The sequence below is a fragment of the Aythya ferina genome, assembly GCF_964211825.1.
Source record: "Aythya ferina genome assembly, chromosome: 3".
NCBI lineage: Eukaryota > Metazoa > Chordata > Aves > Anseriformes > Anatidae > Aythya > Aythya ferina.
The window spans coordinates 114,979,618-115,003,860 of NC_140298.1; the positions used below are offsets into that span (position 1 = coordinate 114,979,618).

General features: G+C 41.3%; 1 protein-coding gene across 2 annotated transcripts in view; it reads right to left on the reverse strand.

Moving 5' to 3' along the window:
* Nucleotides 1-4,006: 4,006 nt before the first annotated feature.
* Nucleotides 4,007-24,243, reverse strand: part of LOC311434069 (adhesion G protein-coupled receptor F5-like) — a 38,732-nt gene continuing 18,495 nt past the window's right edge. Inside the window, exons 4-22 of one of the 2 annotated variants that reach the window (XM_084513936.1) lie at nucleotides 23,852-23,903; nucleotides 23,093-23,263; nucleotides 21,663-21,830; nucleotides 20,622-20,749; nucleotides 20,040-20,098; nucleotides 19,262-19,404; nucleotides 18,553-18,765; nucleotides 16,635-16,868; nucleotides 15,742-15,903; nucleotides 15,408-15,626; nucleotides 14,889-15,107; nucleotides 14,656-14,808; nucleotides 12,897-13,087; nucleotides 11,744-11,917; nucleotides 9,542-10,906; nucleotides 8,925-8,966; nucleotides 8,764-8,823; nucleotides 5,561-5,645; nucleotides 4,007-4,430 (exon numbers count right to left, since the gene is read on the reverse strand). In XM_084513936.1, coding sequence (XP_084370062.1) covers nucleotides 4,354-4,430; nucleotides 5,561-5,645; nucleotides 8,764-8,823; nucleotides 8,925-8,966; nucleotides 9,542-10,906; nucleotides 11,744-11,917; nucleotides 12,897-13,087; nucleotides 14,656-14,808; nucleotides 14,889-15,107; nucleotides 15,408-15,626; nucleotides 15,742-15,903; nucleotides 16,635-16,868; nucleotides 18,553-18,765; nucleotides 19,262-19,404; nucleotides 20,040-20,098; nucleotides 20,622-20,749; nucleotides 21,663-21,830; nucleotides 23,093-23,263; nucleotides 23,852-23,903 — 3,915 coding nt within the window. In that variant the 3' untranslated portion in view covers nucleotides 4,007-4,353. The remainder of the gene's footprint in view (nucleotides 4,431-5,560; nucleotides 5,646-8,763; nucleotides 8,824-8,924; nucleotides 8,967-9,541; nucleotides 10,907-11,743; nucleotides 11,918-12,896; nucleotides 13,088-14,655; nucleotides 14,809-14,888; nucleotides 15,108-15,407; nucleotides 15,627-15,741; nucleotides 15,904-16,634; nucleotides 16,869-18,552; nucleotides 18,766-19,261; nucleotides 19,405-20,039; nucleotides 20,099-20,621; nucleotides 20,750-21,662; nucleotides 21,831-23,092; nucleotides 23,264-23,851; nucleotides 23,904-24,243) is intronic. The other variant, XM_084513937.1, reaches the window with a different exon arrangement.

The window sequence follows — 24,243 nt, forward strand, 5'->3', positions numbered from 1 at the left end:
GTTTTTAAATCAGCAATGGCATCACTTGTGGATCTGAACCTGCCTCATTCACTTAGCCAGGGCAGGACAAGCTGCATGGGGTAAGAGGGTGAGGTGAAATGTGTAGCGATGGCTGGGGGCACCCGGTTTGTCTGAACTTGGGGACCAAAAAGTGACATGGGGACAAAAATATGTGGGGTGTGTCAAGGGGAGCGCAGGCAGACACAGGCCACGCCACTTCTCGACTGCTTTCCTGTCACACCATGCAGGGCCTAGGGACACCATGACAGGCCACTGCCTCCCTCCTGCCTCAGGGGTTGGTGGTTGGTGGTGTGAGGAGAGGCAGCACCATGGTGGCACAGGCCGTGGGCTCTGTGGGTCTGCCACAAACTGTTGTGCTCTGATTTGCACTGTACCTTGTCCCTCAGAGGGAAAAAAAAAATAAAATAAAAAATCCAGGAAGAGGCTGTGGAGGGATTAGCAGCACTTATCCCGAAGAAAAAGCTGAATAAAATTTGAAGAGGGTGTAATTTAGAAGCAATGATTCTAAAGTTTGTGTAGAGTATGTCATATTCCATACCATGGTTTTCTAACAGGAAAGTACTCAAGGAATCACATGGTCTAGGGGTGAATCTGCCTGTCAACACCATGGCTTTTCAACAGCATTGAATCCTGTTAGGTGTTGAGGACCAAAACCTCAAGGAGGCTCTTATTGCAAGTTTACAAGCAGTGGAGCTTGCTGGAGGTGCCACTGAGGTGGGATGGGCAGAGCAGGACCATTAGTTGTTCTGCTCTTCAGCTCTGCCCACGCACAGCACACCCAGTTTCCTACCAGCTGCTGGCCAGCACGGTGGGCAAGCACAGATGTTTCCTGAACATGTTTCCTGGGGCAGTGTAAGAAGCAAATGCTCTGGTCAGACCACTGAGCCATGACAGCACCAGAGTTCATGGTCCAATAAAAATAAATAAATAAATAAATAAATAAATAAATAAATAAGGTTTCATAACTGCACACCTAACAGCTAAACCCCAGTTTTAAGGTACTTCGATTTTCATGGAGTGCTGTAGCGTTTATAGTCATCCTGGACTCTGTTTTTTTTCATATTGAGGGTATGGCACTGGGCACTATCTGGGGACCACCCAGCTGGAAAAGCAGCTCTGCAGAAAAAGACCTAGGAGCCCTGGTAGGCACCAAGATGACCTGAAACCTGCAACGTGCCCTTGCTGCTAAGAAGGCTAATGGTGTCCTGGGTTGCATTAGGCAAGGTGTCGTCAGCAGGTCAGAAGAAGTGATCCTTCCCTCCACTCAGCACTGGTGAGGCTGCAGCTGGAGTGCTGTGTCCCATTCTGGGCTCCCGAGTACAAGAGAGACCTGGGCATACTGGAGGGAGTCCAGGGGAGGGCCACTGAGGTGTTCAAGGGATAAGAGCACACCTCCTACGAAGAGAGGTTGAGAGAACTGAAGAAGAGGAGGTTCAAGAAGGGATCTTATCACAGTATATAAATCTTTGAAAGGAGGTGAAGGAAGGTGAGTATCTGGAGGGCAGTGAAGGTGTAGCAATGCTATTTTCAGTGGTGCCCAGTGCAAGATGCAATGGGCACAAACTGGAACACAACAGGTTCTGTCTAAGCATCAGGAAGCAATACTGTGCCAGGCAGGTGATGGAGAACTCACATGGGCTGCCCAGACAGGTTGTGGAGTTTCTTCCTTGGAGATCTTCAAAAGCCACCTGGACATGGTGCTGGACAACCTGCTCTGGGTGTCCCAGTTTGAGCACGGTGGTGGACCCGATGACCTCTAGCAGTCCTTCCAGCCATAACCATTATGTGCTTCTGTGAGGGATCATAAAGTCTTTAAGGAATTAAGGGTGAAGTCTGAGCTTGAGGCATAAGTAATAATTGTTCGACAAGTGTCACAGTCCAAAACTCTGAGCAGAGAGTATGGGAGAAGGCAGGTCTATTCCTCAGAAACCTGTGTGTCACAATTCCATCCTTTACTATTTTTCCTGAGATAGAATAAATCAGAAGAAGGTGCCAAGGTAGTGCCTTGTCCTGATCCATTGCTAAAGAAGGTAGGGGAGAGACCCCATGTTTTCCAGAGATGAGATAACCCTGGTAGGTTTTTGTTACAATGCACTTTATCTTAGTGCCTTGTGGTTAAGCAAGAGGAGGTAAGAGTGATGGCAATTGTCAGGAAACAAGTGCCATGGCAGCCCTCACTTCAGAAGGTGGTGTGTATGGAGAAGGTTGAATTTTGATCAGGACAAAGGGGACTCAGGATGAAAGATGGGGCTGGCTGACCAAAAATAGCCAGCTGACCAAAATACCAGATTCCTGAGGTGAGCAAGCTGTTGGTGAACCACCTTGTCCTTGCCAGAGACCTGGTTCTTGCTACTGAGAGAGGGTAGGAAGGGGACAGTGTGGTTGCTGCCATGAGTTTGCCTTTCTTTTCCTTTTTATTTTCCTCCATTCAGAACTCCTGTCCTTTATTTCCTTCCCATTTTCCATGATACATGCATAGAAACAAGTGAAACCTTGGCCCCTTGTCTTTAAAACTGGCACAGATAATTTAGTCATTTCTCTTTCACAAACTGTTGTGCTTTTTGTAATGCTGGCAAGGATCTTACCTTTGAAAGATGGCCCATCAGTGCCAGACAGCTCAGCATCACATCCTGATTTTTCATTCACATACAGTCTAGACCCAGGCTTGCCCAGTTTGGGATGTGTGATGAAATCTCAGGGGTGAAACATCAGCGGAAATAAGGTGTGGTGGGACTGTACTGTCTACAGAGACTTGTGCATTGCCATTTATGATGATACAATTGACTCACTGAGAGAGGATGACTTCTGCAGCAGATCAGAACTGTACAAGCTCCTTCCAGAGTGACTTAGACTGAATGGCTGTCCAAAGGCAAATTTTGCTTGGAATTATGTGCAAAGGTCTGACTTTCAAGTTTCCATTGGCTATATATTTCAAGGAGATCCTGGATTTTCAAATATTTCTTAGTCTCTAACTGCATTCTAGTTTTAGTATTAACAACTACATCTTCAAATGGAAAACTGCTTTTGGTATAAATAATACACTTGATTGATGCTTGTTTGTTGTCTTCATTCCTCACCACCTGCCCATACCAACCCATCACACATCTGTAACAGTAAGCAAAAAGTTTCGCATCCTGGTCAATACCAATGGCCTGGGAATGAGTTCACCACCAGTAAACATAGGAGCCAAAGGGGCATATGGGGCTGTACCACCTGACTGTTGTACTTGATATTGGCCTCAAATTTATATCTTCATGACTGTCATATTTTACAGTAAGTTTTGTAACATTTATGTGTGCTACAAATAATTTGCAGGCTATTTCACAGTCCTCTGCTTGAAATAAGACTCCTGCCTTTAAAGGCATACAGGCTTGGAAATAACTGATTCCACAAATGTAGTGTTAAAGCAATAATTTATATAAAACCTTTCATTCTACCTGGCACATGCTGGTTTATATTCGTTGCAGAATTGACTCTCTGAGCCCTCTGAGTTTGATTCTCCTCTGGAAGGAGACCCAAAAATACAGACTTTATAAAAGAGACTCCTTGCATACAAAACACTTAATAATTGCATCACCCTCTGTGGCAGAGGGCAGCAACCCCCTCTTTCTTGCCACATTACATCTAGGGAAGGTCAATTATAATTACAGATATAAAGCTTTCTTTCCTTTAAAAAGTGCCACATAGAGCTTTGAGTACATCCCATCTGAAAGAAAATCACACAGGAATCATCACAGTCTTCATTTTTTTTTTTTTTTTTTTTTTTTTATGAGCCAGAAGTGGGAATATGAAATAGGCCTTCTCAATTGTAAGTCTGGCTCCAGGAAGTCTTCAATAGAAATCAGAGAGCATTATACCCGATAGCTTTCCAGACTCTAATAGGAGGGTAGGTGAGAAGCTATGGGATACTTGTTTATATTCACAGGGTTTTGGAATCACTCAGAGATTTGGTAGGAGAAATACAAAAACCACTGGACAACAGCTGTGAGTAGCACTGCAATTCATGGCTCAGTACTGCACAGTGCTAAGCACCCTCTTTAAGGCCAAGGATTCTTCAATGTCTTTACCAGCACTTGAGGGCCTTCTCATCCTTCCAAGCTTCAAACGTCTTGTCATTTCTTCTGTTATTGGCAGTCCCTCTAAAATTCCACCTCACAAAGCTTCCCTGCCTTACATGTTAACCAGAAAGGATTATTCCAGAAGAATGCACCAAGGCACAGTATAGTCAATGGGAAGCAGTCCACTGCTTGACGACTCACAGACGCTTTTTGTGTGTGTCTTGGAAAGGGCAGAGTTCCTTTCACAGTTAAATAGTTTAGCGTTTGCAGTGCCTCAGTTAAGCAAAGAATATGACTTGGAAGTGTTTTCAGAAGAGCTGGATGGCTCTGAAGAAGATACTGTGTATTTTCCTGCAAAACAAAGTGCAGCGATTAGACAGAAGGACAGATGGTGTGAGATACATTGGCACTGCAGAGTAAGGACATTTAGACCTTTCCTGATGACCTGATACTGGCTTCTGTTTCTGGATGACGGCAATGCTGGTGACCACAGAAGTCAGTGTTCTTGGTGATACATCCACGGTATGTCAGCCTGAACTGAGCATCGTGCCACACAGCAGTAAAATTGCTACTGCTCACACACGTGGAGGGACTTAGTGGTCCTCCTTGAGCATGGAGGTACATTTAGAACATATGTACCCGAACTGAATCCCGGCTCCCTCCCTCCTGTGTCCAAAAGGCTTTAAAGTAAGGCCCAGGTGCAGAGAGCCCTGAAGGAGAGCATGGAAGAGAGGTCATGGCACAGTGCTAATAATACGGGAGCTGTAGGTGGTGGCAGCATGGAAGGCAGCTGTAGACACATGCCGTTTTTGTGGTGGGAGGCTTCTTTATCTGGTTAGTGTGAGGATGTAAATTTACTGCACTGTAACAGAGCTGGAGATTAACTTCTTGTTCCTATACCTGACTATTACCAGACCCTTAAAAAACAGCTGCTTGCTTACATTAGCTTCCTTTAAAACCCACTTTGACCAAATGCCACCATCTCCTCTGAGCAATGACTGGATACAAAGGTCACCCATTCAGGAACAAAATTATGTGTATTTTCAGCAATGCTTCTTGCAAAATAAAATCATAACTGAAATGGTGACATCCACAGAATGACTTCCAGGGAACCTTTGAAGAGATAAAATTCCAAGCTCCAGGGTGGTGAGGATTGTGTGAATACTTAACTGAGGAGCACTGCATCGTGACATCATTAAGCTCAAAATACAGCCCAGTTAGTGGCTTTTAGACTTGGTGAAACATCTAATTCATATTTTCGTGTTAGACAGTTACGCTGCTAACATTACGCTACAATCATGAACAATTATGCTAGTGATGCCAATGACTTGTGTAATTACAGTTCCTTTGCACTAGAAGATGAAATACCGTCTATGGATGGATGGACGGACTGATAGATATTGGGACAGACAGACCCTGGGAATGGGAACTCAGACAAAACCTTGCTAGTAGTTCAGTAGGAGAGAGCTATTGTCACATACCTGTTTTGCCACATAAGTTGTTGAAGGTTCTTGAAAGTGGGTAGCCCATAGAGAACATTGGTGACACCAAGATCAGGGAGGTTGACTGTGAGAAAGAAATTGATTTTTTTGTTAAAAGCCTAGAACACTCTTTGTAGCTGTAACGAGGGAAGAAAAAGGCCACAATTAAAAGCTGTTCAGTAGTACAGGCAGGGGGCAGGTTAGATGTCTGTTTGGCATTGAGTTCACCCATTTGCATGTTTATGATGGCAGTGAAGGAGATTTATAGGAACTTTAAAAAAATAAACAACACAAAAAGTAACAGGCTGTCTTTAACAATTGGCCAGGGAACATGGCTTAAGCTCCAGAGTCTGTCCATGTCAAACAGTACAGCGTACCGGTCCCTTACCCTAGGGAGCATATACCTTAAGGTACCCAGTAAAGCTAAAATTTATATACATGTACTTGGGGATAGCCATTGAAAGCTGCTGAGATAATCAAAGGCAAATTTAATTCTGCACACTAGAGGGCGTTGGAATACAACTCTGTACAATCCAGTTGGGAAGGAAGGAAGGGAGATTTTGCTGCTGAAAGCAGTTTCTTTTTCAGATCTTGCATAGTTGGAGAATTTAATGGGGTTCCTGCAAGAGGTATGTTAAAACAAAACAAAACAAAACCAACCAAACAAACAACAACAACAAAAAAAGAAAACGTCTTTCTCTGTTCAGTCTGACTGTTTATGGTGGGGGAAATTAGGCAATTTTGTGCATTGTCACCTACATAATAAAATGGTAGAGAAAGAAGGTAAACTAATCACATCTAAAACATTTGATCAAAGGCTTTGATCGTGCTTTATTTATTCCTTTTCAGCAGAACTGCCAAGGGAATAGGTCAGCTCCCACTGCCTGGGGCAGCTTCTACAGTGTCAGCTTGAGTTGGAAGTGTCTGCCCTGAGAGATTTTGTTTCAAATGAATTCAGAGCTGAAGTTTAACAACTTAAGGCTTAACAAATTGTTCTTTCTACTTTATTCTGCTGGATATGTCCATTAGGGAATGAGGAAATTGCCATCCCTAATGGTAGTTTTACAAGTTATTCCTTCTTTCCTACCAGCTTCCTGGGTAAAAGGAATTGTTTTCCCACAATTGGAATAGCACTACATCCATCAGATGTCATTTTCAAGGCAGAGACAAGGAATAACACTTTAAAAAAATGTTAGGAGATGTTGCTAGCTATGAATTCCCTGAGATAATCCTGCAGAAAACACTGGAAAACTTGGAGTACTAGTTTTTTTTTTTTTTTTTAAAAAAAAGGTGGATTATTTTGGGGATCCTATATGAAAAAATATTGGGCAGAAACTGCATCTTTCATGTCTTATCTTGACATGACAAGATGCCTTGATGTGCCAGATGTAATGGCAATATGATATTCTCAATTTATGTCTGAGAAATTACATTCACCCATAAGGAGAGCAACCGATTCCAAGATTTCCCCTAGCTGCCTACAGAATAAGTCATCCGTGCTGTTGTCCTAGGTGGGCGGTCAATAGTAGACACCCACAAAGACATCTGATTTGCCCCCTTAATCCTCACCCATAGGCTCTTTACTCCATCATCACTAAAAGCAAGAACAATACAATCTAATTTCTCCCTTACATGCAATGCAACAGCACCTCGCCTGCCCTGCTGAACCCTCTTGAAGAGCTGATAGCCCTCCATCCCAGCACTCCAGTCGTAGGACTCATTCCACCAAGTCTCACTAATACTGATGATATTATAACTCTGGGAAAGGACCAAAGCTCCCAGTTCGTCCTGTTTGTTCCTCATACTGTGTGTGTTGATATAAAAGCATTTCAGATGTATCTGCTCCCATTTGCCTTGCCACCCTCAGATGGCAACATACCATCCCTTGGCTTAATCTGAGTGTTTCTAATCCTATCCCCTTCCCCATTGATCCTAGTTTATAGCTCTTTCAATCTATTTTGCCAGGTTGTGAGACAAGAAATGTTTTCCCCATCAAGACAGTTGGATCCCATCAGGCTGCAGCAGACCTCTTGTCTTGAAGAGGTCTTTATGGTTATAAAACTCAAAACTCTGTCAGAGGCACCAGTCTTGGAGCCACTGAAGACCTGGACTCACCTATTACTTTCTACATCTCTCCTCATTACTGGAAGGATTGAGGAAAACACAATCTGTGATCCTGTATCCTTTAGCTATCTTCCCATCTTTTGATAGACCTCAGGCTTCTTGATGTGACTTCATTGATATCCACATGACAGAGCAGGAGAGGGTAATAATCTGAAGGCTGCTTACTCAGCAGCCATTTTCCATTTTTGTGCAAGCATTTATTTTTAAAGATAGGGGTGAAACTGGTCTCCCCCTTTAATATAAATGCCTATCCTGAGCAGAGGCATTTCCAGTCCCTCCATTTGAGCTCTGCTTCTATGCAGGGAGGAATATGAGAGACAGTGGGGCCAGAGAAAGTATCTGCAGAGACAAGAGCAGCCTTACAGGAACTTCCTTAAGGATCCAGCCCCTATTTGTAACACCATTTCTCTTTTTAGTCAGTGAATGTTTTGGATTCAATGCAGAAATTTGCCGGGTTTGGGACCCAAGTCTCTCCTCTTCTAGGAGAGTGTCCAGGCCACTTGGTTACAGAATCCTGTTCATTTCTGTGCAATCTTTAGCTCATTGAAATCTGATTGTTTATTGCACTTTGACATGAATTTGACAAAAGATTGTTTCTTCCTCTCATTTTCTGTTCTCAGCATAAACTGTGGGTTTACCTATCACCTCTCTTAAAAGTTCAGGTGGCAACATCTGCATCCATTCCTACTTACAGCTGAAGGGCACTTGCCTCAAGAAGTTCCTTTTGTGTTTATCTTAGGTTGTGAATAAATAGTGATGCCAATGAATCTTCCTGTTTTATAACTTAAAGTTTTAGTACATTTTGTGGTTTATTTATTATGGAATTCAGTATGTTTTTATATGCTGCTCTAGATCAAATCTCCACCAAGCTCCTTCTGATTTTTGATCAATTATTACAGGTGAAATAATGAATTTTGAAAAAAGGGTTATATTCATATTTGTGTTGTTAATTTCTTCTCTCTCTCTGACCAATTCTAGTAAATTCAGAATATAAAGTGCATTAGACTTAAAAGACACTTGGAGAATGTTAGCCTATTCAACAGTAATGTTGAAATATGCTCTTAGATCAAGCATCTAACCTTTGTTTGCTGTGAACTCCATCTGGACAGAGAATTCCTCTTCAGCAGGGCTTCTGTTATCTATTTGTTCAAGAAAGAAAAATCCATTACTAAATACAGCAATTGTGTTCAAATTACAACAATATCTATCACACAATATAAAAAATAGTTTGAATTCTTACCTTCTTGTCCCAGAGAGTCCCAAACACCAAAATGAATAATCCCTGGGAGACAGAAAATTATATGTTTAACACCAACCTTTCAATTGCAGTATCACATACATTGTTCATATTGACTATTTAAACTCTGAACTCTGACTAAAAATTCTCAGTCATGGATTTTAGTCAGTTCCTCTCTTTCATATTAGCACTGCTCAGCTGGTTCTGTTGATTTACAGGCAGTTTATACTCCCTCGTTACTTGAACCTGCAAGAGCATGATGTGATGCTCCCAGTTGCACTATAAATGACAACAGACATGCTGAAGCTTGCCCACTTGAAAATAAGAGGGCTATTTTCCTAATCTTCAGGATAGAAGTTTTCCCCAAAGCTACTGCCAAAATTAGAATTTATGTCTATGCAAGATTTATTCATAAGGCACATCTTAAGGCAACTTAGAATAAGAGATTCTTCTGAATTCCTGCAATGGGTTTCCCAAAGAGCCCTTTGGGATTAAGGACATATAATGCAAACCTGAGCTTTCACAAACTGTTTTTATTTCTCATAACACAGCACTGCAAGAATGTCACTACATGTTAAATGGTCATTGACGAAACAAAACCATGCATATGTGTAACTCACCTGCAAAGTATTGAGCAGAGCGAAGAGGATGTGGAAAGCGTTGTTTTTGTTTTCAATGATGGTGGCAAGACCAAATCCCCAGGTGAGGCCTAACAGTGGTGTCAAGATGGCCAGACTTTTGCCGATTTGAAACAACGTCTTTCTCTCCTGCTTGTTGGTCTTGTCCCCAATGTTCGGCCTTAGTATTTTTATTATAACAACTCCAGTTATAAACAAATTCATGGCCACAATAGCCAGGGCAGGTATGATGAAGGCTAAGAGAGCTTTGCTGTCATCCCAGTTGAGCCAGCAGACATCCTTTCTGGTGTAATTCTTCTGTGGCAGTGTGACAGCAATGGTAATAACTGCAAAGACAAAGGGGCACCCATATCCCAGACAGAATGCCAATACTTTCTGGATGGTCTTACTTGTGTTATGGAAGATGAAGACCAATCTGTAGAAAAGAATGAGGCCAAGGCTGAACATCCAGAATAAGCCACACAGGTAGAATAGATGGATGAAGAAGGTGGCCGCAATACAAATCTCTCTATTTTTCTGTAAGTTTTGCTCATTGATGACAGCAGTGACAATGAACCAAATGTCAGCAACTAGGAGTGACGTAGATATGTTGAGTATACAGATGTGACGCATGTAGGAGGTTGTGTTGTTTGTTACATTTTTCCAAACTAAGGATTCAATTATAATGCAGACCACTAAACTCACGATTGAAATGGCCAGGCCACTGTAGGTAATAAACACTGAAGCAGAATTGTAAGACGGTTTTCCAAGTGACATCAAAATGGAGAATGGTGTCAAGTGATTGCAGGAGCAAGTAACGTTACCTTCTTTATCTGTTGATATGCAACTATAATTATCCCACTTTCCTCTGTTTCCATTGAAGCTGAAGTTCCAAAAGACACACTGGGGTGACTTTAGAGACATGTTTGCTTTTTGAAAGGTCATATTAATATAGAAGTTCTGGGGTCTCTCGCTGCTCAGAGTTGTTATTACCACTAAGCTATTCACATATTTGTTATAATTCCTAGGCAAAATCTGTCCAATTGCTGAGCAGGCCACACTGACAATGGTTGAGTTTGGGGGTAGAGTCACAGATTTCTCAATTAGCACATTAGCACTGAGGTTTCCTACTTTGTTGAAGTCCTTATTATAGTCTGTGCTCCTGTTTTCTGTAACAACCATACCTTGTAGCTCAAGAGTTTTGGTGCTGACATCAGGAAAGGTATTATTAACTGGCTGGAGATTCTCAGAAAATCTTTCTACTGAATACAGTAAAAGAGAACTGCTGGATGCATTCTTATTATTCAGCTCTGTCCAAAATTCCATGTTGGAATCATTAACTATATTGTCCACTGTAGAGAAGAAGGACTGTAAAAACAGAAGAAAAATGTTGTAACTGAAATCCCATACAAATTGTTAGTTCAGATGATTTCTGCATCATTCTAGAATTGCCTTTTGAAAAGGCCAAACCTTTTCTTCTTTTGCTCAGTCCATATGAAACCTACATGTACAGTTATTACTCCTCTGCATATCCTGCTTTCAAGTCAAGACTTCCAAAGTAGATTTTACTTGTCTTGGCTTTTCTTTACATATCAATATATTTTCTTTTCCAGCCTTTTTGCCAGGCCTCAACCTTTGTCCTATTTTTTTTTGTCTCTCTGTCTCACTTATTGTTCTGCAGCTAGAAAACATCAAGTCCCTTTGTACATTTCTGCTCTCAGAAGAGCAATGCTGTTCCTCTATACCTGACAACCAAGGCTTCCAAGCAGTCCTACAATGTTTTGCCATTCATTTGCTGTAACATCCAACTGATATTCCTTGCTTCATCATGGCACCTGTAATTTACTCTCCCTATCCTTATTTCAACCCTTTATTTTTTTCTGTTCCTGCTTCTGCTCCATCATTCCTTGGCCTTTCCTCTAACTTTGAATAGTAGAGACATTTAAGGGTCCCTAGAACATTTCTAGTTGCTAAACACAGAGCACTCTCTTTCATCCATGAGCTCCTAGTCTTCATCACTGTGACTCTTCATAAACTCATCTGTATCTTTGCTGCCATTTCATATTTGAGGTCATTTCACCTCCTCCATTTCCTTCCTGTTCCTGAAACTAACCATGAAAGTTCTTCAGGGAGAATATCACCTTCTTTGACAAAAGAGACTGAAGGGCTTGTTAAGTATTGGTAAGCCTTAAAATAAAACCTTACCGTGATAATGGACTTGCTTGCATTTGCTGGGATAGCAGAGATATTATGCAGGATGTTAACAATTGCAGCTAGGTCTGCGGAAGAATTGACATTTTGCTGGAGTTCTGTCACATTCTGGAGTTGCTGAAGAAAGATGGGTAGCTCTGTTTTTGCCACAGGACTGTTGACCAAAGACTGGAACAGAAGATAACAGTGCATCACATGTATGCAATTTGCCTGGAGCTTGATCCTCCTTCATAATGGCTACACCTGTACTAATAAGATAAACAGAACCAGAGTCATTCTGGTCATAGTGTTAAACTCTGCTAGGGTATCCTAACTGCCTAGTGAGCATGATCTATTGTCTGTACTAACTCACAGACTGATCCTAGAAATTTCTGGGAGAAAATAGTTGGCCTGGACCCAAGCTCCGTGAGGGAATAATCTAGCAGGTTAAGAAAATATGTTATTATTGAGTCACTGTACCTCTGCTTTAATTTATTAAAAAGAAAGATAAAAGTTCTTATCTAACCTCACTGAGAGAAGGGTGACTCTGGATGGTCTGTAGAAGCAAAGAGCACTATGATAGGACACCTAGCTTGAAAACCAGGACCCAGCACCTATCTGAGAAGCGTGGTGGCTGAGGGGCTGTGGCCTAGTGGGAAGTGTCCCTTCCCATGTCTGGGGGCTGGAATTAGATGATCTTTAAGGTCCCTTCCAACCCAAACTGTTCTGCAATACTGTGATGTAGTAAACTGGGACTGGGCTGCGGACGGGGTAGCAGCCCACAGTTGCCCATATGACCTCAGTGTGCTCTGTGGCAATTTTGGGGCTTGTGCCCACCAGCGTCCACCGTGGCCGTACCTGAACATGGGTCAGGAAACATCCAAGGACAGGGCAGGACGCTGTGGATAAGACCACCTGTGTCTGAGGATTGTGTTCATGTGTGTGGCTGTTGGCCATGCAGTGCCATATGCCTGCTGGGCCAGAGAAGGGGGCCTGGCCTGTGTAGATTTAGCCAATCATTCTTTATACCTTCTAAAAGATAGTTTTAATTAAATACTTGTATTTTGACAACTTCCGGCATTTTAGATGATGTTAAGTAATAACAAAAAATATCTGTTCTCTAGAGCTAGCCCCTCTCCCCAGCCTCATAAAAACTCATTCACATTACCTCTGCTCTAATCAGCAGGCTGTTTATTTGTTCAGACACACAGTTATTCCTTTCCAGTTTCCATGATTTCTTGTAGCACTTGTAAATTTCATTGCCTCGGATAAAATTATTACTTAACAAACGGCATGGCTTTATTAATGTGTCCTCTTCCCCTCCATAAAAATTGTTTTCTGAGCAGGAATTTTTGCTTTCTGTATCAGGAAAAAGACATTGAGAAGCATGGAGATGAATAATTTATCTCTCATCAGACCTGTGACCTACTGAAGTTCCAAATTGTTTATATTAGGATTTCAGCTTGCTCTCTGCATTAATTATGACCTTTCATTGGGTATATGTCTTGGAAAGGTTTTTTTTTTTTTTAGTTAGTTTGTTTGTTTGTTTTTCCCCCCAACAAATTCCAAGACTTTACTGTCCTCTGTAATAAGAATAGTACAGAAAATTAATTTATATCTTCAAATATTCTTCCAAGGCCTAAGCAGAATCTTTCTGAGAGTTAGAAAACTTTTATAGGAACCTTGTACACCGGTTCCTCATTTATAGGTACCTTAGTGCTTGCTGATTCTGTCTGGGACTAATGACAAGATGCTTCAAACTCAAAAGCTTTTACAACTCAAATAAAAACAGGAGGCAAAACCTGGTGAAAAGAACACCAGATTTTAAATTCTCAAACCAGGGGTTTGGATTCATGAAATTAAAAATAAAATTAGATAAAGCCCCTTGTTTTTGAGTACTGAATCCAATCACCAGACCAATACCTAAAGTTTTAGTATTTGTCCATTAGATTGCATTGTGTAATAGCGTTGGACTTGGGACTATATTGACCACTTTCTAAATTCTCTGTACATCTGTGACCATCTCTAGCCTGAGGGTGAGTTTATTCTGCTAAGGGACTGAGTTCTGCTGTAGCACTAACAATGAATTCATTAAAACTTTGATAGTGTGGCCTTAGCACATTTTTGATGAACGTGTCTGCTAATTGGCTTTGACTGGGCACAGTAGCTGCCAATGAAAGCAAATAGAGCATCTACATGTTTATTGCCTAAGAGTGAAATCTGGCCAGATAGGCTGATCCACGCTAGGCACCACTACCATGGAAGAAACAGAATTTCTGTAGTAGGGGGTTTCTAACGTTTCTTTCTTACCAGTTAATGATTAAGGAGCTGAAATAGCCATACTCTGGACAGACCAAAACATCAAAACTGGATTTAGCCATGTTGAATTCTAATCATGCAGTACTTCCCGCAGAGCTGACTTGGAAGCTTGGTGTGCCCTGGTCTCTGTAATACCTCAAGGAGGCTGTAATTCTTGTCATTCTTGCTATCCCCCAAGCTGACCTCCTGAGTTAAATGACTTCTTCCTGAGGCACTGCGATCTTTTACCCTTGCTAAATTGCTGGTGCCAGTTGGGAGCTGCATGACTGCACTGCAGCACAGGAGATGAAGCTTGGTGGTGCAGGCTACATCAGAGGGAGGTAGGGACAGAAGATGGCTGAACTATAACTGCCTGGGAACATGCTGGGACCACTGTCAAATACAGTGAAGACAAAACAATTTGAATATTTTTTTGTGTGTCTAAAATACCAGCAAAATTTGTATTTTCCTCTGCATTCCACAATTTCCTGTCAAAAAGGAGAAAAAAATTCTTGGCTAACAAAATCTGTTCCTGTTAGGAGTCACCAGTGATAAAACTCATGGCATCTGGTTTAACAAGGATACCGGGCTTTCCTTTTAGCAGCTTTAAACAGTGACTTTTTTCTTACCAGGTATCAGCTTCAGTTGTATGTTTTGACTCTTGACCTCCTGTTTCAGGCTGTTAACAAACTTGTAATATACCTCGAGGTTTTGCTGTTTTTCACATTCTTTTTCTTCATAATCGTATGGGTAGCACAAGAAATTTCCGTATTTCTGTCTTACTGCATGGAAAGTTTAAGATAAGTTAACACAGATTTTAGGCCAATCAGCTAGTGATTCTGCAAGCTTATCTTATTCTTACCAAGTTGAAATTCTTTTTTTCCAACCACAAATGTAACATGATAATCTTCTATGGTGTTAGCACTTATGCAGCAGTTGAAGTGTTGTTTAATGTTGCATTTTATAGATGTTTTAATGGGGTATAGCCAGATGTTCGTTGTCAGAGGTAAGGGAATAACATTGACAGTCACATTGGCAGAAGTGTTCGAAGACTTATTGGAGAAAGTACAGATGTAGGTGCCTGAAAGCAGTAACACAAAAAACATTTTTGGGTCAACAGAAGTGCTCCTCAGCTATTACATGATCCTGAGCCCTGTTAATGAACACTCACAGTGTTGGCAGCATTGTGTCTTGCTGTCCTCCAGCAGCTTTAATTTTAACTCTTTTACATTTATATATATATAAATATACACACACACACATATATAGTTAATTACCCATGGTCAAGCATCTCAGTGATTTGCTGGGCTAGAGATGCTGTAAATGGTCTGGTGCAGAGATTTCATTGCCTTTGTAGCCAGTACAAACCATGTTCACTCACCATTCCAGTCCTGAGTGGCAAGATTCACTGAGAGCACAGATGTGGCTATGGATTTGTTGGTTGTGATGCATGAAGCACATTCTACTGTTTGTATTTTATCTCCAGACTGGATTTCCCAAATAATGTTGTCATAATTTCTCACATCACCTTTGCACGTTAGCTTGAATTCCTTTCCCTCAGAAACTGATGTGTTTACACTCGAAGATATTCTTACATAGTCTGAAACAACACAAGATAAATGTTGTATTACTGAGGGTCTCTTATTACAATCATTTGTTTGCAAATTGTATGTGCCACACAGGCCACTGATGGTCTCTTACGTGCTGACTCTTACCTGTTCGTGAGTATGTCACTATGATGTTTCGACTTGCCCTGGCACCATGTCCGGTCTGGAACTCGCACGTATATGTCATCACTGTAGCCAGCTCATGTAGGCATAGTGATTCAGTGATGTTGAGCTCATATTCAGTGCATTTTTTTTTGTCAGTGGAGGCTCCTAGAGACAAATAAATGTTCTTTGAAGGGCTGTGGATGTCCAAGGCTCTCAAAATCATAAGCAGTCACACTAGCTAAGGAAAACCTTGTAGATTTGTATGTAACCTTTCACAGTGTGGAACTTTTAACTCATCAATGCTAAAGTCCACTCACATCCTTTACTCTGGCAACACTCACCGTGGTTTCCAAAGGCCTGAAGCCATGCTCTCAATACTGTACTGGGCACCTACACCAACAGTTATCTAACGAAGAGCAACAACATTGTTTGGAAACCTCAGGATAAACCAAAATGAAGGCTATCCTGGTTCAGCCTGGCCTCATTATCCGCGATATTAAGAAAATATGGTAAGTAAATCAGGGAGAAGGTTACTTTGGGAAAGCCTAACCATGGGGAATCAAAGGCAAAACAGTTCCTTGCAGCAGGAGAGGATTTCACCACTGTCTTTGAAAGCACAGCTGATGGAGAATGCAAAAGTAAGCTTTTTGGAAAAAGTCAGTGTGATGCTGGTCTAGGCAGCTGTTTCCAACTAGGATGTCACAGTTTTGAGCATCAGTGTCTGCGCACTGCATGGAGACACCCAGAATCCCACGGTTTGTTACCTGGCCCCCGCTTCGGAGCATACCCTGTATTCATGTTGGACTTGGCCTTTGGGGTATCTGCTGCCAGCAGGGGGAGTTCTCTGAAGAACAAACAAACCTAGCCGGTGAAAGACAATCTTTTGTTAATCTTACCTGTAGTAGTGTTTGTTCCATTTAACTTCCAGCCACTCGTAATTGATCGGGAGTATATGTTTAAACAACAGAACAGCAAGTTACTTGTTGCTTGAATGTCAGGACTGTTGCAGCTAATTTTCGTGTCGTTTGAGTATGAAGTGATGCTTAGTGAAGATACTGTTATGTTTCGTATGTCTTTGTATATCAGCCTGTAATAGTCACTGATTTTTGAGAAAACGCACGTATAGGAACCTGCAAATCACCAACAATATTTTAGCATTGAGAACACATTTTGCAGTTGTTTCCACTACTTTTGGAGTTACGAACTGCAAGCTACTTTGCATCTAGTTTTCACATGTCTCAGCTCTGCAGTGGCTCTTTTCTTTGCTGATCAAAATGTGCTCTAAGGTCATCTACAGTCTCTCTGTAAGAGGTTCTCTGCAGTCTCCAGGTGCCAAAAGTATTCAGACTACGCAGCTTCAGTACTGATGGCACTTGAGAAGAGGACAAGGCTCTGGGACTGAGTTGGTGCATGGTGATCTGAGTATTGCCCGGAGTCCAGCTATCAGCAATACATCATGGTAAGAACACAGATCGACTGCAGAATGTTCATACACAGAATCGGCAAGATTTTGGTTTCCAAGGTGGACTCTACAGCATCTGTTAATCTGAGTGTGGGCACCTATGCTTCTCAGAAGGTATTGCCAAATAGAGCTATTTATTGGCCATTTTGGACCAGACTAGGCTAGAATGGAATAGTTCTTGTGGCAGGGGCCTACGAAGACCATCGAGTCCAACTGCCTGACCTCCCTCACAGTAAAGAAATTTTTCCTAATGCCCAGCCAGGGAGCAGAGGCCAGCACCACCCTCCTCAGGAGGCTGCAGAGAGCACTGAGGCCACCTCTCAGCCTCCTCTTCTCCACACTGGACACACCACGTGTCCTCAGCCTTTCATCACAGGACATGCCTTCCAGCCCTTTTACCAGCTTCACTGTCCTCCTCTGGACGCATTCAAGGACCTTAACATACTTTTTATATTGTGGAGCCCAGAACTGCATGCAGTAGTCAAGGTGAGGCCACACCAATGCTAAATATAGTGGGAGAATCACCTCTTTCTTAGGAGCTGGTCCCTTGGATGCATCCAGGTTTCCTTTTGAAATGGGCAGTCACAGCCCCAGATTTCCTCTGTTTTAGGTATATAGGTACCCCTTCCCATTGGGATAGGCTACTGAGTAGGCCACTTTCAAAGGAATGGAGATGCCAAGGTTCAGGACATCCTTAGTCCAAGACCATTTGGAGCCCACAGCTCCTATCTCCCATATGTATACCCAAAGACGTGGCCAAAGTCTACCCTTTCTGAAGTTGAAAGTAGAATTTATGACCCAAAAAGATGAACTGAGTGGGAGCTTGAGTCAAATCTCTGATAATACATGAAAATTTCCCCAGCAACTCTCCCAAGTACAATGCCGCCGACTTAACCTTTTTTTTTTTTTTTTTTTTTTTTTTATTTTCAAAAAGCTCTAAACATGAACACAAGAAAAACTGTAACTCCAAGGTCTTATTAGTTAGCTTATGTTTGCAAAGAGGACAAGGACCTTCAAGGAAAAAAATTCAACCACAACCTCAGTTACCACATGCAAAGGAGAAGAAGGCTTCACATCTGTGTAACCACTCCTGTGATGTGACAGTGAAGCCTGACACTGGGAATATCCATGCCTATACAGTCACCTCAGCCTTTTTATACCTTACTGGCACTGCCAGTCAGTAGGTAGGTAGTTACGGAAAACCAAACCAAAACCAAAATAGGAAAATTATGAGGGACAGTGTATTTTTCAGTTTCACTCTAGGGAAATGCATTCACTACGTTCTTCTGAGTTTTGTAGAATTAGCCACACTAGAGATTTGCATTTGCTGTTTTAATGATAGAAAATCATACCAGAATCCTTCGTTGTAACATTGATAATCGTAAGAGTTGATCTTGATATTCTAGCTGTAAATTCTGTCTTCAGCAGATGCCGGGAGCTGTGTGAGATGGTCTGATTGGAGTGATACCAGGTCGCGTTCCCAGACTCTGCATTTATCTCGCACATCAGTGTTACTGTATCCCCTTCAAAAATGACCACAGGATTCACAGTGAAGTTTGTCTGATCTGGGAAGACAGAGAGCAATGTTCTGCATTATTGTCATGTCAGCATCTATATGGTGTCTTTCATCTTGTGAGAATCCTAGGCACTTTGCAACCATTACACACTCAGTGTCAGTTGCAGGGCACCATCTCTCATACAAGATATGACATTTTCCCACAACATATTCTTCTAATGTCTTTGTCAGCCAAAGACCCCAGAAGGTTTTATGCAGACAGCCAGAAGTGTTATCACCGCTTCTTCTTTCTGTGTAGAAAAACTGGGAGGAGAAGCAACCAGGTTAAAGTAGCCCTCTGAGTAGTCCCTGTACTGTGTGCAAGGCCATCTCATGGAAGTCCTAAGCTTTGGTGGCACAGGAGGAAAAGAAACAGGCAGAGAAATATATAGTTTTTGAAGGTCTGGTACTGAAAAATCAACAATATAAGGTGGCTACACGGTTCAGGCTAGCAATACTAAAAAAAAAAAGGTTGAAATGAAATACTGAGAGAGCTTTAAACTTACTAGTTATTTCTGTTGTGAAGGAGCTGGGTATTAGATAGTAAGATTGATTTAGGAATTTTGGTACACGTAAGTTGGAATAGAGTATCTCACTGAAGGTTACTGCTCTTGCTTTTACGTCGTAGTCCACAGAAATACTTCCAGGCCTGAACAAAGCAGAATGAGAGAAGCATCATAAATTATCAGCTTGCAAACTAGTATATTTCCATGTTGTGGGACCCATCTTGTGTGGCTTAGAAGGTGTGAAACCAATGAAGACTCCTGTTATGACTCGTGATTTGCTCTGGCATACAAGAAGGTTGTTTGACATCTCTTCCCAAAGCAAAAACACATTTATGTGACATCTCCTTGGTCTGCTGTTCTAATTTCAATTGGAAAATCTAAAAGGCATTTAAATTTGTGTGGACTTAAGTAGTATCTCTTTTATCCAGATCCAATCCAGAATCAACTTACTAATTCATTTTCCTGATGGTTTGGGAGATGCCGATAGGTTTATTTGAACATTTTCCCCCTTTTGGGTGGAATTCAAAAAGGATTTGACCCAGCTTGAGAATTACTATGATTCTTGGACTTTTGCATGATACTGAATTTTACCCACAGTCCTATTTTCATGTTAATAGTTGTTTTTTCCTGTGCAGCTATTACAGTACTATTTAATATGTGCATACTGCACATGAGTTCTAATTGAAGTGAATGTAGCTTTTGCTGACCTGTATCTCCTCATGGAGATCAGACAGAAAGTTTTTTTATCTTCCAGGAAAAAATTAAATTGCTTACTTACCTAAAACCAATTATTGTTACTGATAGAAAGCCTGATACGCATGTGTAGCTCTGAAGAAACTGTAAAGAAAAACATTTGAAAAATTATATGGCATGAGCCTTCAGCATATCAATCTTAAATAGTCATGCTTATCCTATCAGTCATGCTTATATCAGTCATGCTTAAAATAAGGAGCTCTCCTTTCAACATTGGTATGAGGAATAGTGTACAGCATATCTGACAGAATGGGCCTGGTGCTCTTATTACTGTCACTGGGATAAATTTGTGTTGATGGTTTCACTTTGTATGCACTTGTGTCGATTTAAGCAGGGACCAACAATGTGATTTTTTTTTTTTTCACACTTTTGATGCAAATGGTTTATAAATACTTCTCTGTCTTCCTGCATATTAAACGAGAGGGAATTTTCTCATTGCTTTACAGTGGAGGTGAGCTTTGGCCCCCGTTGTAGCTACCAGTCCAGCTTACTTCACAGCTCTGCACTGAGGCAGTGATAGCAACAATTAAGATGCTGAGGCTCAGGGTAAATACCGTATTTCTTAGAGGACTTTGTACCCTCATGGATATAAAACTAAAGTCATTACCGCATTTTCAAAGTCATCTTTGTATTTTTTGTATAATACTGAAGAAGAATTCCTGAGATCATCAGAAAATGCTTGGTGAAGTGTGACTGACATATGAATGATGACAGGCTCTCCCGTACGATGTGGGTCTGTAAGGAAAAGCATAAGAATAAATATAGAAAATAATCAAAAGCAACAATTACAAAGTATTTTCTTAGCTTTGTGTTTTAACTGAACACTAAGCTTAAATCTTACTACTTGCCAAGATTTGTCTGTATGATAGGAAATTTAAGATTATCTTAACTTTCTATATCTCATTTAGATGTTCGGGATCTGCTGAATATCTAGAGCCCCTCTCCAGTTAATGCAAAGCTGTAGATTCAATTAGCCTGTAGACTATCACCAGGAGGTGATATATTCAGCAGGTGATAGTTTTCCTACATTGATTGAATCACTACATTGCTCCAGTTATAGAGGGAGTTTAGATGAATGATTATGACTAGATACTCAACTTATACATAGCAAAGATTACACTTTGACGAGTCTCCTCCTTTGCTTCACTGAAATTAATGGAAAAAATCCTTGATGACTGTGGAAAGGTGATATTCAGAGTGAAGACCCAGGAACATGAAGAAGTGAAAATAAAAATGCTTATAAAACTACTGCAACTTTCTAAACTGGGTCTGCTTAAGGACATGCCCATACCATGCAGTGGAGGAGGATATATGAAACATGTTGGTCACATTTGTGAGTTCCTCTATTGAAAATCTGAGGAGATGAAACTGTCTTTGCTCAGTGGAAACTGAAGTTCCCCAAAAGGCATGTGAAGGACTGCAGGAGCTGGGGCTCCAGCATGGCACTAAGCATCTTCAAATATTTGCATCAGGATGGACCCACATCACAGAGAAAAGTGATATCCAGAGCATCTCTACAGACTTTCCACGTGCATAAGCCATTCATTAGCCAGATGAGGTGCTGATTTATCAAACCATTAACACTATACCAGCTTCTAAGCACCACATGGATTGTACAATGCTGAGGTTCAGCACTATTTCTCCTTACCTCCAATATAAGGCTCAGGATCACAGTGAAACCTATAGAAGGGCATATCCTTGATATAGCCACAGGACTGATTGGATGGAAGGCTGAGTTGAGTGCAGGTTTTTGAGTCATTGTACGCTCCAGCTTCACAATAACAACAGCTCACGTTCTCATCACTGGGTGGACAAACTAGTATCAGACAGACAGAGAAATACCGTAAGAGTGGTAAATGTATCGACATGTAATGACATAAAGCATTGCACGATATATATTTACCCTTCTGTATCTTTATGCTAGTGGTCTCAAATAAATATTGCCTTTCTTGAGAGTTCAGTTGAATGATGTAAGGATGATGATCTGAGGCCTTGCAAATCTTACTATAACAATCTAAGCTGAATAACCAGAAATGGGAACCAGACTGGTACAACAATGAGTCTGATAAATTATTTTTAAGTAATTGAATAGAAGTGTGAGACCTGATCCAAAAAATTGAGCTGGCATATTGTCCAAGGTCCTACGGTAGTCTTAAGACTGGATGTTTCTATATTACCTGGACTTAAAGCAAATGTATAGACATTTAAACCTAATTTAAATATTTTAAAGCATCCTTCAAATCTATGCAATGGCTGTTCATAGGCCTGGTGGCTAGTGAGATGCTGTGTCATTCTGACTGTGCCCTGACAGATGCTGCATAAGAGAGGGCAACATTATTGCCAAAGCAAAGCAAGTTATTAACAAAGCGATTTTCACACATTGCATGCGACCCTCAAGGCCTTTGAAAGATCGGTTTCTCTGTTGCTTTGAGAATGCTTCCTTTCACTGCTTCTTGTGCCAGTGAAAAGAAGATAAAAAACCTCCTCCTCCGCTGTTGTAAATGCTTGGTGTGTTCGTATATTCTCTGCTGTGTTAGTCACTTGGACATGACGTTTTACAGCTACAACTCAGGTAATAAAATCTGTCTGATATTTTGCCCTGTAAGAGTACGTTTAGTGAGTTATATCTGTAAAAGACTGAGGCTCACACAGCCTGCCTCTTTCAGGGTCAGAGGAGCCTCTTACAGTGATTTACACTCCGAATGCAAGTCAGAGGGAAGTAAACAGTCTGATAACCTTTGTCGCAGCTTCCTGAAACTTGAAAGTAAATCAGACTGCTTGTTATACAAACTGGAGCAAAATTCTTTGGCTTAGGCTTCCTTTGGCTCTGTCCCTTCCTTAGGAAAAGAAAAGCATTCAGGGCTACTCCTAATGCCAACATTATGTAAAGAGGAGTGGTGGGGTGCAGATAACAAAACATGATGTCGTGTGCTAGAGTTTCGGGCTCGCTGGGTGTTTCAGTAGGCAGCAGAGTCAGTTTTGCTGATTTCTAAGTGTGATGGATATTAAAACTGGGAGAGACCACATACTGGCAAACAAGCATGTCAGCCAGAATAGAAAAATAAACAACCAACCCACCTGCTGTAACGTTGATGCTTGAAATGCTCATTTCTACACCTGAAATATTTGTTGAAATTTGAAGATTACGGCATTTGTAGTACTGTGTGACTAGCGAGAACAAATCTGGATTCCTAAGAGTTATTTCAATCTCAATGGTATACTCCGGAGGCAGAAGGTGGAAAAGCAGCTCTGAAAAAGAAATAGCATGACACTGCAAAGCTGTGTGTGAGGGCAAATCATAAATCAGTGGCTTCTAGTTTGGCATTTGGGCTCTTTGTTGCAATAGCAGCGTAGCATGGCATTCTGTTTGGGGAAACTTCCTACTCAACAGATATCCTGCATGAGTTTTATCTCCTACTTGTCTGACAAAAGTCAGATTTCTTTGGTCTCACAGCAATAGGAAGCCAATATAAATGGTATAATATATACAGAGAAAAGCTGTCTCATCCCTCCTCTCCCTTGAGTCAGCAGGCAGATAGGTTGTCACTGATGAACTGAAGCCACAAAGGACTGTCTTGTGACCTGTCCTGCTAAGAGGCATATTTATGTATTTATTTTGTTTGTTTGTTTTTTCTATGCCATGAATTTCATCTTGCATAGAACTTGGGCTCATGTATTTCAGGTTATGACCAGACAGAATTTTCCACTTTGGTTTGTGTCTTTACTACTTCCCCTTACTGACTGCAGTTCAGCACCTTGAAAAGTGCTGTCCCCAGCAGTGATTTCACCCTTGGCTTACCAGAAACATGCTCCATTACCACACCAATATGCACATACCATTTGGCTTCTGCCATTGCGGCTTTGGGTGGGTGCTTTCTTCTCCTAGCTCCTAGGAAAAAAACAGTAAAGCTCTTTGAAAATAATAATAATAATAATAATAATAATAATAATATATAAAAATATATATATTGCTGAAGTGAAGCTTTAGCATTTAGAAATGTCCCTGCTCCAGCTCAGGTGTCAGGTCAAACAGCCATGGGTAGCACACAGTTGAACAGGGAGGTGGTGTCATTACAGTATGACTGGGTTCACGCAGGGTGCGGCCAAGTGAGATGCGGACCTACTTATTTTTTTAATCATGACTTGAAAATACTTGGCACTGCTGTTATCAAGAAAAGCTAAAGAACAAGCTGAGATGTACACAGGAGATTTGCAGCTTCCCCAGTTTC